The 19,439-nt window shown below is 39.8% G+C and overlaps 1 protein-coding gene across 1 annotated transcript in view; it reads left to right on the forward strand.

Annotated features, from left to right (window-relative positions):
* Positions 1–502: 502 nt before the first annotated feature.
* The window catches only part of LOC119647173 (protein sister of odd and bowel-like), a 35,101-nt gene continuing 16,164 nt past the window's right edge, over positions 503–19,439 (forward strand). Inside the window, exon 1 of the mRNA XM_038047980.1 lies at positions 503–2,493. Within this exon, the coding sequence (XP_037903908.1) occupies positions 1,319–2,493 (1,175 nt within the window). The 5' untranslated portion in view covers positions 503–1,318. The remainder of the gene's footprint in view (positions 2,494–19,439) is intronic.

The raw sequence follows: 19,439 nt of genomic DNA on the forward strand, positions 1-19,439 counted from the left end.
TGCTGTAGCGTTTCTGGTTGGCGTTCGAGGCACCAAGCACCGAATCTCATAGTGTGTAAAGTGGAAGAAATCTCAGGTGAGCACGAAGCCTATCCGAAGAAATACATTCGTACCTACAAGAAATAAGACACCACACCACGATCCCATCGGCACTCTTCAATATGTCTAGATCTCAAGACTACAACATAAAATCTTGACTAAGGTGTTTCTTTCTTTTGTTCCGTCCGCACTGGTCCAACTTTAATACGCGATTCGGTTTCGTCCCAAAAAGATTCAAGACTTGAGCAATTTTCTTGAGCCCAGTTTTTTTTCTTGAGTCATACATACATACTTTCATGTAAGATACAAAGCCTTTATACGTGCCGTTTGTGGCCAAACAAGTAAACCCCTGAAGAACTCTTCTTCTCGTCAGGTTTATAAGTATCTGTGTATGTGTGCATTAGAGGGCAGCACAGGTCCGTATTAAGCATTCGATTCGTAAGACGTTTAGTTGTATCGTGGACTTTGTTAACATTGCGCGCGCATCTATTTGAATAATCAACAGTGAATAATATAAAGGAGGACATATGGAAAAGCTTGTTTTTTTTCTTTCATATATACACGTATTTGTTGTTGTTTTCATTTGTTGTTGATCTCATTGTTTATTCGGCGATCAATTGTGACATCACCACAATAAACAAACAAACAGTATCATTGAATAATTGACTCTAACTAACATCAGTGAATACGATTTACATTAAAATTTTCCCGTAATTGTAATTTCAGTAATCATAACTAAAAATGAAATTGTTTAATAAGTTGAAATAAAACTCCAAAAATGTTGTGTGCATTGTCTAAAATTTGGTATGTTCATTGGGAAATTGTGTTTGATCGGAACCATTCTTCAGATATAACCAACGTTCTGAAAAGTGTAAAAAGTGAGACCATCGATAATTGCAGATTTCACAACTATCAGTATCAAACATAATTGTTTCAACTGATTATCAAAAGCATGAGTTTGTAAGCTCACATTCCGCTAAACGTCCAAGTAACAGATTTCAAAATGGAAGAGATTTTGTTTGGTCGCAAAGAGTAAGATTGAAATGGAAATCGCATTTGAATAGAGTAGAAACGAATGTCCGGTCGTTAATCGTTGCCTTCTCTTCGTCGAACCCACCTACACGCTTAACCCCTTCTCAGCAGCATTTCGCCTTTTCAAGCCGAAGAAGCGTGACCAGCAAGTGATTTACGGTCGCGTGTTATTTCGTGATTTTATGACTGAAACCTGCTGAGAGTTGGTGTATTTCTTCCATATTTTAACGAGACTAAGACAATAATAATGGAACAAATAGCCGCTAGTGATGTAGCAACAAGCACAGCCGCTAAAATGAGAAATGCCGGCAATAGTATAACGATCGATTATCATGGGAATGCAGCAACACACTTAGTTTCCTCACCAACCAATACATCATCAGTTGTGCCTTCGGCAACAATAACAACAGCGTCGACAACGTCTTCAGCGGTAACTTCGCCATCTGGTGACTTGGCTGCAGCTGCTGCTGTTGTCCTGTCTCTGCAAGGTGCAATGGTGTCTAGCTTGCAACAAGCTGCTCTGCTTCCTGCTAACTCAGCAGCTGCTGCAGCCCTGAACCTCCAAGCTCTAGAGTCGTACCTAGCCTTGCAACGGATAACCGGCAAAGCAGATGTGCTACGTTTCACCAATACTCCATCAACAACCCCTGTAGTGCAGCAATCATCGTCAACATCACTCTCAACCCCACAAATAACCACAAATCATTCTCACCAACAACCGTCACAAGTGAATCGTCAAACACAGAAACTGCCTAGCCTTATCCTTGATAATGGTCATCATCAAACTCACCAGCAAAACCATCATTCCGATCAGCAAAATCAACACCTCAATAACCAGCTAGCAAACGATCTTGGCGACTGCGATGATTTGGGACTCCTAGACAATGATGATCACTTGTCTTTCGTCGAGTCACCACTGGACTCACCAACGGACGATGAACACCTGCTGGAGAATGGCTATCAGAGCTTATTGTTGAACGCCGCCTACCAGCAATTAGCTAATGAACCGCTACAAACAATTGTCCAACAACATCATCAAGTACAAACAATATCGACTAGTGGTACAACGAAAAAGCATCACAATCAACATCAATCATCATCACAATCGACATCATCATCGCAATCGTCATTAATCACAACGAATAGTGCAGCGGCAAGTGGTGTTACAACCACTAGTGCGAATAGTGTAGTAATCGCAGCAAATATCGGTACGACATCCACGGCAACCAATGCAAGTGTTGCAAACAGTGGTGGGGCAGGTCAACGACCCAAGAAACAATTTATCTGCCGATTTTGTAATAGACAATTCACAAAATCCTACAATTTACTAATACACGAGCGCACGCACACGGACGAGAGGCCATATGCATGTGATATATGCGGTAAAGCATTCCGGCGACAGGATCATCTCAGGGATCATAGGTGAGTTGGACGCTTAATGTAGTGTAGACCAGGAAGTTTGGTGGTTGACTAGGGACAGATACATAATTTTAGTAATTTCTGAATCTCCTAGTTCAAAATGAAGCTCGCCCAAATTTATGTCATAGGATCCTGGCATCATTGGCGTCTTTGGTAATTCAAAAACTATTAGCGAAGAATATATTCAATCCTGGAATACTCTGATGCAGACTATTCTTGCCCCAGCAACACACTTTCGCCAATATTTCCTCATAAACTTTATAGTACTTTGGAATTGCGCATGCACCTTTCCCTATGCCCACTCCGGCTGGAGATATCGTTTACTTATAAAATTATTTCCCTGACTTAACCATTTGTTTACCTACGCCAATATTACCTGTTCTAACAGTCTCCAAGTCTCACTTGCATGATTGCCGTCGGCATTTTGGCCGATCGTTGGCATCTCACCTGGAGATGATCTCCGCAATTTATGTGGACTCTATGTTAACTGCGTGGCATTAGCATTCCTCATTGCAATAAATAAACAAATACAAGTTATTGACTGAAATTCAAGTCATCCAATGAATATATTATCTGAAGTTCATAATCTCTTCGGTTGGATCATTTACATTATAAATAAAATATTATATTCACACATGGAAATGAAGTTTTTCGCTTGTTACGGCTTCCCGTCGGCATGGTGGATACGTTATTACGAATGAGTAATGACATGGCTTGGTGCGTGGTGAATGAATCAATAGCATTCATTATCAATAAATAATAATGTTTTACTGGATGCCTAGGAAGTTCCTTCTTCGAACAAACTGGCGGATGGATTATATTAGTCATTATTTAACACATGTCCTTCCTCATTTAGCACCAGCTCAGAAAGCATGTTCGTTGAAAACGATGCTTTGAATTGCAAATGTTCTCAAATGAAACGTCGCTGGGAGGGTTAAGCATCAAATAATGAGCTTGGGATGGACATATGCGGAACATTTTTCCAGTATTGAAACTGGTGAAAAATCAGGATTGTGTAAGACTTAGATTAGTGCTGGATTTCTGATATTTCAAAGATGGGACACATGAAAGCAATGCTGTCGTCAAGCGAGAGATTGGTATACCGGAAAACAAGCTGATATTATACCACTTTTTCCGACACTTTGCTTTATTTATGTAACAACCGACTTCTAAATTGAACAATTCGTAGTCTCAGTTTCCCTCGTTCATATGGTGGGCTGAGATTTTTTCCCCCCAAAAGCGAGCTACTGAGTTACATTTGTTATACAGATTATTATATCTTAATCTGACAGGGGTGAGGGGGAATAGATCACTATTGAAACCTGTTGAAATTAAACAAAGGTGTCTGACGGTTTCGTCTAGGGCTGAGGCAACTCATCAGACGCTGCCTCACCTCTGCCATGGGATTAATGCTCCTTTGAGTGAAATCCGCCTTATATATTTAGACCCAAACTAGAGCGAAGCTAAATTATTTTTGTTTGAGGATTGTGGGGGTCCTAAGTCAGTTGATCTCGGACCGGACCAATTGGGAAGAAACTTTCATCAACATTTGTGGTCCACGGACACCTCCTTTTTGGACTAAGTACCCAAAAATTCAAAAAAGTGACTGACATTTTCGTGTGAATATATAACGTGGATTTCACTTGGATATAATTTGCTTTTATGTCGTGTTTGCGATTATACATAAAGGAGCGATTAGTTGCTGTAGCCACTTTCAATCACGTTGCTCCCAGGGCAGAGGTAAAGCCGCGTCTGATGAGTTGTCTCTGCCGTGGACGAAACCGTCAGTCCCTTTTTTGAATTTTTGGGTACTTAGTCCAAAAAGGAGGTGTCCGTGGACCACAAATGTGGATGAAAGTTTCTTCCCAATAGTCCGGTTCGACATCAACTGGTTGCGAACTTAGGCTTTACCTACAGACGTGAAAAAGTAGCTTACTAGGTATATCAAAAAGTTCGCGAAATTGGAATGGAAAGGCGGTGTAATCTCCCTTAACTTCTGTGCACTTATTCCAGTGATTCTTCCATTTAAGGATCTCATCCATATAATGGTTTTCTGGAAAATCACCAGAATACCCGTTTACAGCAACTATTACTATTTCATTTGAAGAAAGTTGATATGCACGTAACAATGTTTGAGGTGCGGAAGCAGCCACAGGCTAGACGGAGCTACATAAACCTGGCGAATAGGTAGATGTTGCAACAATTCAAACTTTAATTCCTCGATTTTTGTAAGCTTTGTGAATATTGTTTTGATTCAAAATTACTTTTTTCTTCTCCAAACCAGGCCTTTTCGTATGAATTTTCATGTCCAGCTGTACAGTAGTAATCTTGGTTTATTTTTTTACCGGTTGGGGATAATCCCCTAACAAAATTCTTTTATCATCCCACAACACTGACGCTAACACCTGTTAAGGTGTTTTTTGCTCACGAACTCTCGTCGGTGCGAAAGAATCGGGTGGACGGCACTCCTTATCCTCTTGTTTCGATTCAAGATCATGGATGTTGATGATTCGACGGACAAACTCTTTTATATTTTTCCTAAAACGCCCCAAATGCTGCTGAGAAAATCGCATTCGGATTCATTGTTGTTACATTGTTAAAGAATGTGGCACTCATTGCGCGCACCGCTTACTCTTAAATAAAACAAAGTGGCCAGATCAAGCTGAAATTGAATAACAGTTGGAATGTTATTATTATTATCCTGTTAAGGGGAAGTCGCACAGCGTCCTTAAAGAACTATTGGGCCCCTTTTACTGGTTATAGTTTACCTATTAATCATAGCATTTCAAGCAAGCCTATAACCATTGGAAATTTTAGTAAATTCCCTACCTCTAAGTCTTTCAACTTTACATCTGGTATTAAATATTCTCGTAGATGCCTCAACCAACATTGCACAAATGCCGAACACTGTTCCAGAACGTGTATTAAGGCTTCATTACACTCCGCACAGAACCTGCAGGTAGTGTCCGTAGATATCCCTAGCTTTTCTTGGTGATAGTTTAGTCGGAGGTTCTTTTTGGTGAGGTTTAGGCAATTCTTTGTGCGCTTTGGTTCGTATCCCCAATAAGCACCCTGGACTGCTCCATTCCTGGTAGGCCCGCCCAGTATAATTCCCGCAACCATTCCTTTTCATTTTGTAATGTGATAACCATGAGCCCGTTTTTGAAAGGTTCTAGCCGGTGTAACGGCGTCCCTGCTCCCTTCTTGGCTAGTTCATCCCCTGCTCCATTACCATCCAACCCAAGATGGCCTGGAACCGAGAGTATCCAGACCTTGTTTAACCAGTCGAAGGTATTCAGTCTCTCAACGCATTCCCACACCAGTTTAGAGTTCACCTAGTTGGAACGAAGTGCTTTGGCCGCTGCTTGACTGTCAGTCAGAATAGCAATGTTCTGCCCATTGTAGTTACTTTCGAGGTTAAAGGAGGGCCATGGCTAAATTTCCGCTTGGAATATGTTAATGTGCTTACCCATTAACTCCAAATACATTTTCCTTGGACCAACGACCCCGGCACCCACTCCCTCTGCCGTGAAGGATCTGTCAGGGTTCCAAATAATCAGTTGCTGGTTTGAGTCGTATGTCACAGCCATGCTCTCCTAGTATGCCTTGTTACTCCAACGTTTTCCAAACTTCTTATCGAGGTGAAACCGCATTGTCGTGTTATCCCTTGCTATCAGTAATTCGGGGTACCGCCTAAAAAGAATATCAATATCTTCCTTCGATTTAGGCAGCTCCCCGTCTCACTAAAGCCAGTGTTCATCCTGAAGATTGTCCTCCTTGTCTGCATCTGTATGTGCAGATGGAGAATAAGTAATCGTTGGCCTTAGTATTGCAGTGTATATCCAAAATAATATGTTCAGGCTGCAAACGCATCTTTTCCTGCTATGGACCTTCAAGTCACCGATAAGTGTTTCCGACATGCGTCTTCCAGAGTAATTTTTGGTCTAGCGTAATTCCCAAATATTTGACCTCTGTTTCTCATTCCACCTCCATATCATATAACCTTATGGCTCTCAGCTGATCGAGCTTACGTTTCCTAGTGAATGGTACTATGGTGATTTTGGCTGGATTGACACAGAGTCCCACTTTCCTACACCAGACACTAGTAGCCCTTAGTCAAGTTTGGATTCTATCTCATAGGGTACCTTCATATTTGCCCCTACAGATTAAAATAATGTCGTCAGCGTAACGCTGGACCTTGGGTAGTATTCATGACAATGGAATTTGTGCCTGTCGGTACTTCCAGCATATGTAGTGAGGAAGTGAATAGTGCGATCAGCTGATACAATGGTGATCTTCATCAACAGGTCATCAAATCGTGGAAATCCTCTGAGGTGGCAAAGCCAACACCGCATTGAACATGTATGCTATGTAAAACGAGTTTTTAGCCAATTTTACCGTGTTTGCATTCTACATCGCGCTTTTGCCACTAGACCATCGAGTTTTTGTACAGCGCAGATATCAGTGCGCCTTTTCCAAAGGGATTTTGCGAGTTCCTTGATCTTTCCAGTTAGGGTGCGAATATTAAGCATGCAGACTAATTCACTTTCCTCCTCACGTCGCCCAAGCATCAAGATCCCTTGCCCATTTCTCGATAGGACCAGACTCCTCCTGCCCCGTCAACCGAGGTGACCGCCCTTGCATTTTTCGGAGGCTTGTTACTCGACGTGATCATGTTGTTTGGGCGACATTGAATGCATTTTCTTGATCGTCCTGTTGAGGGACCTGTCACCAAGAGAGAGGTAGGATTTAGCATATTGAAATTACTCTAATTATACTTTATTTATCTCTTAACTTGATCTTAGCATTTTGTTTTTTTTTTACTGAGGATAGTAAAAAGTACATTGCCTCAAACCGTCCTCCTTTACGTGGGCTTGAGGCACGTTGCAGTAATGAAGGCTATACTGCAGAGCACGATACCAACAACTTTTGGTCAAATTCGCAGTATTACTAACAAAGTTATAATAGATCAAATTTATCACTTTTCTTCTTCTTCTTTTTCTTCAGCCTTTATCCCGTTTACAAGCGGGGTCGGCTCGTCGTGATCGGCTTCGTCATTTGGCTCTATCGAATGCCTGATCTGGGTGCAATCCCCATCCAGCGTATCAAGCCACCGTTGCTTAGGTCTGCCTTTTGGCCGTTTACCATCGACTTCGATGTTCAGACCAATCTTGGCAAGTGAATTCTCGTTTGCACGAATTGCGTGACATACGCTGGACGTTGGATATCCCGTGTGGCGGTGTCCATAACAAGGACAAAGAAGAGTGGCGAGATGGCACTTCCTTGATGAACACCAACAGAGACACGAAGCGGTTTTGATACACCCGCCATACTTCGAACTTTACTTTTTGGATCGTGGTAGAGCAATTGAACCCAGAGCACGAGTTCTTCTAGCACTAAGTGTTGTCGTAAAGCATACCAGATGAGTTCGTGTGGTACACGGTCAAACGCTTGCTCTAGATCCAGAAAGGCAATGTAAAGAGGGCGATGCTTCTCACGGTGTTTCTCCATGACTAACCGCGCAGCTTGTATTGCGTCAGTAGTTCCGCAGTTCTTGACAAATCCGGCTTGATTCACGGTTATTTCAACGATTTCGCGAATACGGTTGTCAAGAATGCGTTCAAAAATCTTCATGGTATGGGAAAGCAACCGGATCGGACGGTAATTTGAACATTCTGCTGGGCTACCTTTCTTTTTCCATATTGGAACAGCGGTACTTTCTTGCCAGTCAGATGGTGTTCTTCCTTCCTGAATAACCCGGTTAAAGAATTCACTGAGCCACAGTGTTGGGTCCCAGCTCTTCGCTTTCCAGAGCTCAGATGCGATGACGTCAGGTCCTGTTGCTTTCCCCGATTTCATTTGTTTTATTGCCTCCTCGACTTCAGTTGCGCTGACTGGTGGAATTGCTTCAAATGTCGGCATTGATTGTGGAAGTGGAGGATGAGCAAATTCTTCAGTTGAAATCTGCTCGAAGTATTCTCGCCATCTATCCGTTGCGGCTTGAAGGTTGGAAAGCAAAGTTCTTGTCATTAACACAACAGAGTGTTCGATATCCTGTGTGCGTTCATCACGGCTTTTAGCAAGTCGATACAGATCTCTCTCGCCATCCAGAGTGTCCAGTTTATCGTAAAGATTTTTGAAATGGTTCGCTCGGGTGACACCGACCGCTTTCTTTGCTTCCCGGTTGGCATTTTTATAAATTTGCCAATTAGCAGGTGTTTTATCGTCGAGAAATTTGTGGTAGAGGCGTTTCTTTTCACGGACCTTCATTTCAACATCATCATTCCAAAGCCAAGTATCTCGGTTGACCCCGAGGGTTGCAGAGGTCGCTTTGTGGATCGTGTCTTTCATTTGGTTCCATGATTCTTCCACATTCGTAATGGTTGGCAATCGTATGAGTGAGACTGTTCCTTCTTTCTTCTCACCAAATCGTCACCATTTAATGCGCGGCAGGCCAGTGCGTTCCTCACGCTGTTTTATCGGTGGCTTAATTCGCAGGACGGCAATCAATGGCCGATGTTGAGGTGCGATGGTCTCATAGGGAACGACTTTGCAATCAGTGACAGTGGTAAAATGTTGGCGTCTTATGAGAATATAGTCGATTTGCGTTTTATTGTTGAGAAGATGAGACAATCGTGTGATGAACCATGTATTCATAAGTGCAAGGTCATGGGTGTCCGCAAAATCGATTATACGCTCGCCACCTTCATTGCGCGCTCCGAACCCCTTTCCCCCATGGCACCTGTTACCGTCTGCCTTTTCACCCACATGACCATTAAGGTCGCCGGCAATGATTATGTAATCGTCAGCAGGCACGTGACAAATCTTTTCATCGAGAAGTTGCCAGAAGGCTGCAGACACGTATTTGTTTTGTTCGTTGTGTGCGGACTAACTTGCTTACGTCCTGACGCCGTCCATGCGTCAAGAACCCTTGCCCATTTCTCGGCAGGACCGGGGCCCGCCCTGCCGCGTCGACTGAGATGGAGGCTTGTGACTCAATCCGATCATCATGTTTGTAACGACATTCTATGCATTTTCTTGGTCGACCTGTCGCGGGGCCTGTCACCAAGAGAGATCAGGTAGGATTTAGCATAGTAGAATAACTCCAACTATACTCTATTTATCTCTTTCCCTGATCTCAGAAATTTACTTTTGTTTTACTGAGGATAGTACAGAGTACGTTGCCTCAAACCCTCTTCCTTTACCTGGGCTTGGGACCAGCATACTATGTTAATAGCATGGCGGAGTTTCAAATTTATCACTTTTATCCAAATTGGTTGCATTCTAAGGCTTTAGATGTCAGAGTCATAGCAAAGTGAATGGTCTAATAAACTAGATGCATAAACGTTACGCGCTAGATACAAATGAGGCAAATGTTACATGCTTCTTCCGTGTATTTTCACTGACCGAATGGGAGCAATGTAGGAAGTAGAAAAAGAGCAGTCGAGTCGAAGTTTTTTCGAACTCTGATATCCTTCAGTAGTTCCTAGTTCCTAGTTAAGTCGTTTCAAGAGATATGGAGACTTTCTCCCAGGATGTGGCTTGCTACTGTTTATTTTATCATGTTTTCATCCTTCCCTCTTTTGGCGGCTGCTTCTGACTCCCTCAGGTGATTTTCCTGCCTCATGTCTACGAGCCTTTTCTTTTCTCCTACATGCATTTCCCAAACAGAAAAAGTTATCCTGCAGATTCCACTTTCCCACAGATATCTCTTCTTCTTCACTGAGGTCAACCTACCTATACGCCCTAGCAGAAACATTGTTTAGTTTATGAGTTGCAGCTGAGAAGATACCAGCCACCCTTTTCCTATCTTCCAGTGTTTCATTATGGAGTTTCAGTGAAGTTAAAAGTTCTCTTTCCACCCTTTTCCTCTTTGAGTTTAATAAGGATTCAATTGCAGATCAATTCCACTGTTTCCAGAATCGAGTTAAGTTCCCGGTCATAACGCTGTTTTATAAGTGTGGAATAGTGCCATTTTGTATGCAAAGTAATGATCGGAATCATTCGCCTAAAATGTTTTCTGTAAACATAAAATTCTAGTGAGCCTGGGATGTCGATAATAGAAAGGAGAAGGAAGGTATCCATCGTCTGGGAAGCAGATTTTTCCCTGCATTCCTTTTACGAAGTCGCCCATAAATAGTTCGGAAATTAAGGTGGATAGGGGGTTTTCCATAGGCAAGTTCCAGTGATAGAGGCTTAATCTGTTGCTATATCATGTTATCTCATAGACAAAAGTACTGGGGTAAAAGCAATGGTAAACAATTTTTTTGGTAAGGGATTGGGAAGTCCTAAATCCGCATCCACTTAATGTCGAACCAGACCAAATGGTGCCCGATAATATTCTTTACATTTTTTAACTTTAGTTCACCCATGTACAAATTTCAAAAGGACTATTTTGTTTATAGAAATAAATTGGGAACATAATATATATAAGTATCCACAACTATGGTTAAAGGTATACATTATATTTTTCTTAGATTCCCCGATTTTGCGCATTTTATTGAAATTTCATAACCAAAATAACTACTTAATAAAAGTGGAAATTCTTAACAAAAGCTCGTTTAAATCACTTTATCGAAAACAATTTACAAAGTTTCTATTCTTGTTCTTGTTTTTATATGTAGCCTGCACTTTCAGAAAACATTTGAACACAGCACATTTGCAAACTAATTACTTCAAACGGAGAAATATTTGCTTCACTTAAGGGGAGTGGGTAGCAAAAATTGAAAAAAAATCAAATTTTTTTATTAGCTTAAAAAATTCTTCAGACTGTCCTCAATCTGTCATTAGATTGTCTAAAAATCAAATCCAACAACTGGAAGTATTTTTAAAAAAATTATTGAAGTTAATTGTTTTGACCTGTGAGTTAGCGGACAATGAAATCAGTCAAAACCAAAGACTTCTTGGGTTGTATTATAATATATCATTTAAAGAGATTCACTGATATCTAATGATATGATAGAGATATCGATAAGAAAGCCGGGAAATACGAATCGCCACGTTTTTGGCTCTCCTGAAAAATTACGTTTTTTCCGATAAATTTTCCTTTTTCTCGGAACCAAGTTAACTAATCGTTCCAGAATTTTACAATAGTGTAGATTAATGCTTCTTCTTTCATTATGGAAAAATGATTTTAAATACATTCCATAGTTAATATAAAAAATATCAAAGTAGAAAATGGGTATTTTCTCACAACTTTCATGTTGCTCTAAAAAAAGAGTATCATTTAAAATCATTCCTGCTTCCTTTAATATTAAATACAAAAACGTGAACATTCTGTCAAAATTTCAATAAATTCGGACAATTGCTTTTTGAGAAAAAGGAACAAATATACAAGGTGATTTCCCATATGAATAACCTTGCTACCCATTCATCGACTTAGTTGCATTTTTATTATCTGGAACATAATTTATTGGGTGTAGCTGCTCATATTATTAGACGCTTTTCATTCAGTAACGCCTATTGTGATTGGTGCTGCTTATTTGTTGTCTTTTCTCCCCATTTGGCATGCTTTGCTCGATACTATCCTATGGACATTGAAGCGGGACCGATCCTGCATACCATTTCATCCATTTCACAACAATATAAAAAAATGAAAATAAGTCGGAAAACCGGAAATTTGACGCTTCAGGTAAAAAAAATGTTGTGTTTCCGTATGTGAGAAGCATAACGCAGTTCTCCTTTGGCTGATAGCATTGACTCGAGATATTTGAATCGCTCAGCTCTTCAATGGCAGTAACTTGCCCAAAATTTAGCGATTTAAATATCTCGGGTCAATGCTATCAGCGAATGGAGAACTACGTAATGAAACTACTTCATGCATTATGCAACCTAGATTAAATGGCAGTCCACAACTGGTGTTCTTTGTGATCGACTTATCAGCAAACGTCTCATATCTAAAATTTACCGCAAAACCATCCTTCCTGCCCCTCTCTATTGTTCTTAGTGTTGGGTGGCTATAAAAGACAATGAAGGGCGTCCAGTGATAATGGAGACGACGATGTTTCGTTGGATTAGTATCCTGACACGTTTTGATCACATCCGAAATGAGGGTATCCGCAATCGATATGAGGTTGCACCAATCGTGGAAAATTGGGAGAGAGGCAGGTACGGCCACAAAATTTACGCGAACAAGAATTCACTTGCCAAAATTAGTCTGAACATCGAAGTCGATGGTAAGCGACCAAAAGGCCAGCCGAAAGAAGGTGGCTTGATATGCTTGATGGGGATTTATAAACGTCGCGATTACATCCAAAGCAGGAATTTCATAAAATAAAATTGCGAAACCGACCACGACAAGCCGACCCCGCTCGTGAGCGGGACAAAGGCTAAAGAAAAAGAAGAAGATGTGAGAAACGATGAGTGTATGACAGTTTCGTGCCGCATAGTTGAAAATTCCATTGGTCTCTATTTTTTAGAAAGCGATTTGATGGAAAGCCCTGTATTGATAATAGTCAACCTCATACACTTTACACTCCGAATTTAATATTATTAGCAAATGTGAAAACCTAACCTGCAACAGAAACCAAAAAAGGCTGAGGAGAAGTAGATTCTTCATGAAAAGAATTTTAATATTTCATTCGAATGTCAATTATTCTCGTTAATTATGGCGTGAGCATTTTATTTGCATAGCTTCAGAAGCAGTAAATTCGCACGAAATTGCAAAGTTTGAACTGCTATAACTTCAGCATTAATGGCTTGATCAAATTTGTCACCTGTATGTGAAATATGGTCCTCTATGCTGGCGCGCTGGTTAGTAGTCCTAGGGTGAATTTAAGGCGGGTTTTTTAAAAAGATTCTAAAAGTTGGTAATATACTATTACTGAGTTTATTTGAGCAGATATCCGAAAGGGACATATTTTGAGGCCTAGATTTCATCTAAACGCACCTTCCAGATTTTCTTCGGATTTGTAGGTCGGGTAGTTTTTGTAAATGGATCCTGTTGCACTTTAAGTGCTTACATTCGGACTCCTTGCTCGCGCACTTTGCAAGTCACGCCAAAACTAATGTCAGTTTCGGAAAGTACTAATCGTGGTTTTTCATTTGATAACCTACACGACTATATCTGATGAAAAACTTTTTTAATTCCCCCCTCCCCCTTCGTAAATGGGGAGCCTACTTTAAACTCAACCTAAATTTATGTCACTCGCTGTATGCGTGGGATTTCATAGTTGCCATCTGTCCACCAAATTTCGTTCGGATCGGTTTAGCCGTTTTGGAAAAAAGTGCGTGTGACAGACAAACAGACAGACAGTGAATCGATTTTACTAAGGTTTTGTTTTGTTTTACACAAAACCTTAAAAGATGCACTGGACACTGTACTTATATATGTTATTTGTGGAAGTGTACCTCAAAAAGACATTTTAATTTTGGTTTTGTCTTAGATTTTATTTTACCTTTGCGGATTTCACAACTATGGCCAAATGGCAGAATGAGTTGAAATAACTCAAACACACCGGGAATATTTCCCTACTCTCACTCCCCGTCCTCTACAATCCTTTAATTACTCTTGCGAATCTGCACCTATGCCTTTCATATACTAAACTCCTGAAATTTTTTGTGTAAGGATGGAGCGATCCGCACCCACTTGATGTCGTATTGAACAAAATGGAAAATAACTTACTTCCACTTTCCCTGGAACGCCAGGCTGTAGTGCGGGAGCTCGAGGTGCAAATCCCACTGATGGCAGTGAGTACAGCAATACTGAAGTGTACCGTTGTGGTGCTGAATGAAGTGCTCCAACCCACTTCAATTCCCAGACCCGATTAGATTGTAGCGCCAACGATTGTTATTATGCATACAACTAATTTTAATAACTGTTCTTATTCCTTTTGGTATGGCTCCTATCAGTTCGAAATATAGTTTTACTTTTGCTATGATATAACCTATACATGGTTTATCCTTGCTTTCTATAATTCATAATTATTCTTGTTGTGTCCTTTAATTAGATTAGATTAGATTCGCAAAAAAAAAATTTTTTCTTCTTCTTCACCACTTATGCCTTCACATTTCCCCCCTCTTAAATGCTTATACAAAACTGCTTCAAATATGCAACCCTCATAGATATCTAAAAATATGTCACTCTGATTTTCAAGAAACGCACCCATAGATGAAATTTATTTTTTCGATTGCCAAGTTATCAATATGTAAATTTAATATTTGCCCATGAAAAAATGGAATTCGTAAAATATCTATTAATTTCTAAAACTACAAATTTATTCAAAGCGCAGCTGGTCACAATTATAGGAATTCAAAATAGGTTACCGTAATATTTCTTGATTGTAAATTATTATTTTTATAAATGGTTTTGCAAAATATGATTTGGTAGACAATACCGGGAGAAGGTTTTTACCTTATGATCTATTTAAAGGGGTACCTGTCTCATACCATGAGATTTCCTTAGTTTTCAAGGTTTTGTGAAAAAGCAAAACTACTTTAAAATAATTTCACTGTCTGTCCTGCGCGTCGAAAGACACCCATCCCCGCAGAGCCGACGTCAAATACAATGACACATATACGTATAAACGCACGTATAACTTTTAAATATTGCATAGAAATATGGCTTCGCTATTTTTGACCTCAAATTTAATCTGTTCCTTTTCATATTTCAAAGTCATTCATAGTCTTTTACCAAAAAAAATATTTTTTATAAAAGTTTTGTAAATTTTGCGTCAAATTGTCATATCCGTCTAAACATACTAATAAAAATCTATTAAAAGAAAGTTATTAATAATGGATGGGGTTATTATTTATAAGGACAGCCTCAAAGACTCGGTTTGACATAGATTTCACCAAAGTTTCGGGAAAACTTAGATCTAGATGATCTCGCACCTCTTTAGTGCTTAATCTCAGTTTCGCAAAAGTATGGAGAGTCTGATTTCACAATTTATTTTTATAAATATTGGGTGCTAAGTAACGCCTTAGATTTTCCGCGGGATTCAGATCCATGATATATGCTAACAGCTCCAATATTTGTATTACGTGCTCTTTGAATCATAAAATTTAACATCTTGGTGGCATACAAGAAAGTACTGTCCCGCTAATAAATGGACCTATTTTCTCATCCATGAAAGCGATAGGAGCACTTTCTAGAATATTATTCCACATAGTTGAATTCATTTTTGGAAATGGTGCCCAAATCATAATATTTTCCGCCTCAAAATCGTTTAAGAACATCTTTCTTCCTTATCTCATAGCAATAACAGAGGAACGAACCAGAATCGTCTAAATTATTTTTTTTTCCATCTGAGAAAACATTTCTTTGCTACCCGATATCCACCTCATTTGCATATTGCCAAATTCCCATTTCTCTGCAACCTTTATTGTGTTATTTAAAAAAAAGCATGCACTTAGACTTTTTTTCTACATATTTTACTTAAGGAGTCATGTGGAAGGTGTTGTGTTGTCACAGGAAGCTCCAATTTTGGCTGCATTTGAGTTGCTTTCAAATTATTGTGATTAGCTCCATATTTAATGACATTTATTTCCTTATTTGGCAACTTTCGCCTACTTTTTTAGGGATTTTTAATACCATACTTCTGTTTTCGTATAATTTCCCGCGTAACTTCAGACTGTTTAATTTCATCTCCTGTTTCTCTAATAAATTATACCGCGATACGAAAAAAATAATTCGGTTTTTTTTCTGCTTCCGTTAAGTCCTTTTCTTCTGGCATATCCAAAATTGGATAGGTTTTTCCAAAACTCATCTAAAGCAAAATTAGTATTCCTCAAAGCACCCCATTATTGATATACAGTTGAAAAACTATTAACTTTTGTGTCAAGGATTCACTAACTTTGCACTTTTAAATGGGGTGTTTAAACGAATTTGTACCCTCTTTAACGACAATTCTCGCATATTGCCACGTCGCAGTTGTAAGACAAAAGAAAGTGTTAGCATATAAATATTTCTTATCAGCTCAACGAGCCACAATATATTGCTTTCTCAACCTTATTTTCGGTGTAAGAGAGCAAATAAGAAAAATTTTGCATTGTGTTTAAACGTATATGTACATATCAGTGTGGTACTCCAAGGGACAGGTAAGACACTAGAAGCTCAGCTTTCCTGCTGACATCACCGCCATCAATTAAACTCAGTTCTGCCGATTTTCCCCTTTCTCAGTGCAACCCCTTATTTTCTCTTCTATCTCCCTCAGTTCATTATGAATGCAGCTGATGGCTTTCTCATTGCACTCCATAATTTCTCTGACTCTAACATTTCTGGGCTTACCGTTTCAATCCTCTATGCACTGATCAACGTCCAACGATGTTCGCCACCCCGCTCCTCCTCAATCTCAAATAATGAAATAACACTTGCCCTTCCAATCATCTGCACATGTTTCAAAACAAGGAATGATTTCACGTCTGATGCAAGGTAAGGAGCTTCTATAACAACCGTGCCCAGTGATAGTGTTTCTGTTCACTCCTTAGTGGAGTATAGGGCATTCACACAGTCAGACTGTGCTTCAATTTCATTGTCATCACACTTAACTCTATCCTAGTGATAACCTCACAGCAACGAGACAAACACAAGACGAACACAGACACCTATGATGACTGGGATTCGAATCCAGGGCAGCGAGATTAAGAGGCTGATGCTACACCCACCCAACCATTGGGCTATCAATGCGCAGTGATGAACTGTACAATTTATTATACCAACGTTGCGGATCAACCACTGCTCGATCTTTGGGACTAGCGGGTATTTTCACCTTCCTTTCTGCAATATACCTTCCTTCTTTAATCGACAACTATGGTACCGGGATGTTCCTAATAAAATCATCGATTTCGTTTTCTAGCTATCAGGCGTTTAATTTTTGATGCAAGAATATCCATCGGTATCTTTCTGGCCAATATACACACTGCGTTTTCTCATATTGCCTTGTAGGCGCTTGCACTTGCCATACCCGGTATCTGGTCTAGGCTCCAGGTCCACCAATTCCATATCACTAAAGGCTGTTTGGCATCCTAACCTACGCCATCGCTTCATCTGAGGCAGGGTCTTCACCGTCTTCTTTTTCTACCATAGATATTGCCCTTATAGACTTTCTGAGTGGGATCATTCTTACTCATATAGATTGAATGACGTGCACACCGCAGCCTATTTAGCTGGATTTTATCCACAACTAGGCGGTCATGGTATCGCTCATGGATTTCGTCGTTATGTAGGCTACGGAATCGTCCATCCCCATGGGGGGGCCATCTTCGGAAGATTCTTCTCTCGAAAGCGTTTAAGAGTTCGCAACTTCTCGTGTTAAGAACCGAATCTCGGGAAACATGAAGACTGGCAAGATCATTGTTTTCTACAGTAAGAGCTTTGACCCTACGGTGAAACGTTTCGAGCGGAACAGTTTTCATAAGCTGAAATAGGTTCTGTTGGCAGCCAACAACCGTGCACGGATTTCGTCACTCTGGAGGTATACCAGTTTTCTTAAAAATAGCTATGCCTACTAAAACAAAATACTACAATGTTGCATGGAGCACATCTCGGATTCGAAATTAATTTCGAAATAAGTAGTAAAAAGTATAAACAGGAAGTGAGAAAGCACTCATGCTCAAAAACAACCCATCCAACAGTGTTAAAAATAAAAAATATCAAATAAATAAAAGTATTGCTCAGATAAAGTTGACAGCAGCATATTATTACATTTTTAATTTGTTTAATTTGTTTTCCCGACAAATATAGTCATGTGGGGTATCAAATGAAAGGTCTCGTCTAGTACTTTTCGAAGCCAGTCTTAGTTGTAATATTTGTTGGAAAGGTGGGGAGTGCGGAAGTCAAAAGTCTCTGAAACTACCTAAACGAAAAATCTGAAAAAATTAAGGCGTTGCCACTATTGAGCGCCTAGGTTCCGAAATACCCTCCATACCGATATCTGTTCAAATGAAGTTAATAAGAGGATATTACTATAATTTTTAGTAATTGGCTGTAAAACACCTTCTAAGCCCATCCTAAAGTCACGAAGCAGTGTAAGCTATAATATAGAGCATGATCCTGAAAAGTTTGGAGGAAATTGCACTATTATTAACAAAGTTATAATAGGTCTAATCTGTCGCTTTTGTGCGAATTCGATACTTTTGAATGCCATTATCATCATCATCATCAAGTGGATATTCTCACATAATATATACATATATTACGTGCTAGGTGCTAATGGGACAAATGTCCACTCAAATGTTTTTCTAAAAAAAATACACAAAACCTTTCACACATGAAGCGTCCACCTTGCTGTTTTCCGACTTGTTTTTTTTTTTTTTTTGATTAAGGTAATGACCAGCTCGTTCAAATTTATAGGGATTGGGCAAACGGATGAAAGATAGATGGGAGTGGAAATTAATTTGGAATTCGAGATGTTTGGCGAAGTTTGAAGCATTTTTCCATGGGGGTAGTAGGTTGTATTTTCCTTCCAATGACGTGAATAAGGTTCCATAAATTCCTAATTGGACTTTTGTTCAGTCTACCGCTGATTGGCCGCCATGATATGATTTTTTTGCCGGGGGCACTTAGCCTTTCCACTTGAGGTAGCTATCTGTATTGCTTCAGACAATGATTTTTTATTTTAAAAGGCAATTAGCGTCTTTCCACCAATATTTAGGTTTATTACTGTTGGGAATTTGCTTAAATGATGAATTTTAAGGATGGAATTGGAGGCGACTTCCATATTAACGGGAGGAGGGCCAACACTACTTTTTGGAAGAGATTTGTTATCCGATGTGTAATTGCGGTAATTTGAAGGTAATCGGGAGATCGAGAGATTTTCTGGGTGAAAATCTAGTGTAGTTAGATGACGGAAGGATTATTGATGATGTGAACATTACTGCCATTTTTGTGTTTCTTATGCTTTGGAATATTGGAGTTCTTAGATGAAAGCTGTATCTTTGATTGGTGTTCAAAATAGTTTTTTCCTTGGAGTCGCTTGTCGTACCCCTACTGTGTATCATGGGCAGTTAAA

The sequence above is a fragment of the Hermetia illucens genome, chromosome 1 (genome assembly GCF_905115235.1).
Source record: "Hermetia illucens chromosome 1, iHerIll2.2.curated.20191125, whole genome shotgun sequence".
Lineage (NCBI taxonomy): Eukaryota > Metazoa > Arthropoda > Insecta > Diptera > Stratiomyidae > Hermetia > Hermetia illucens.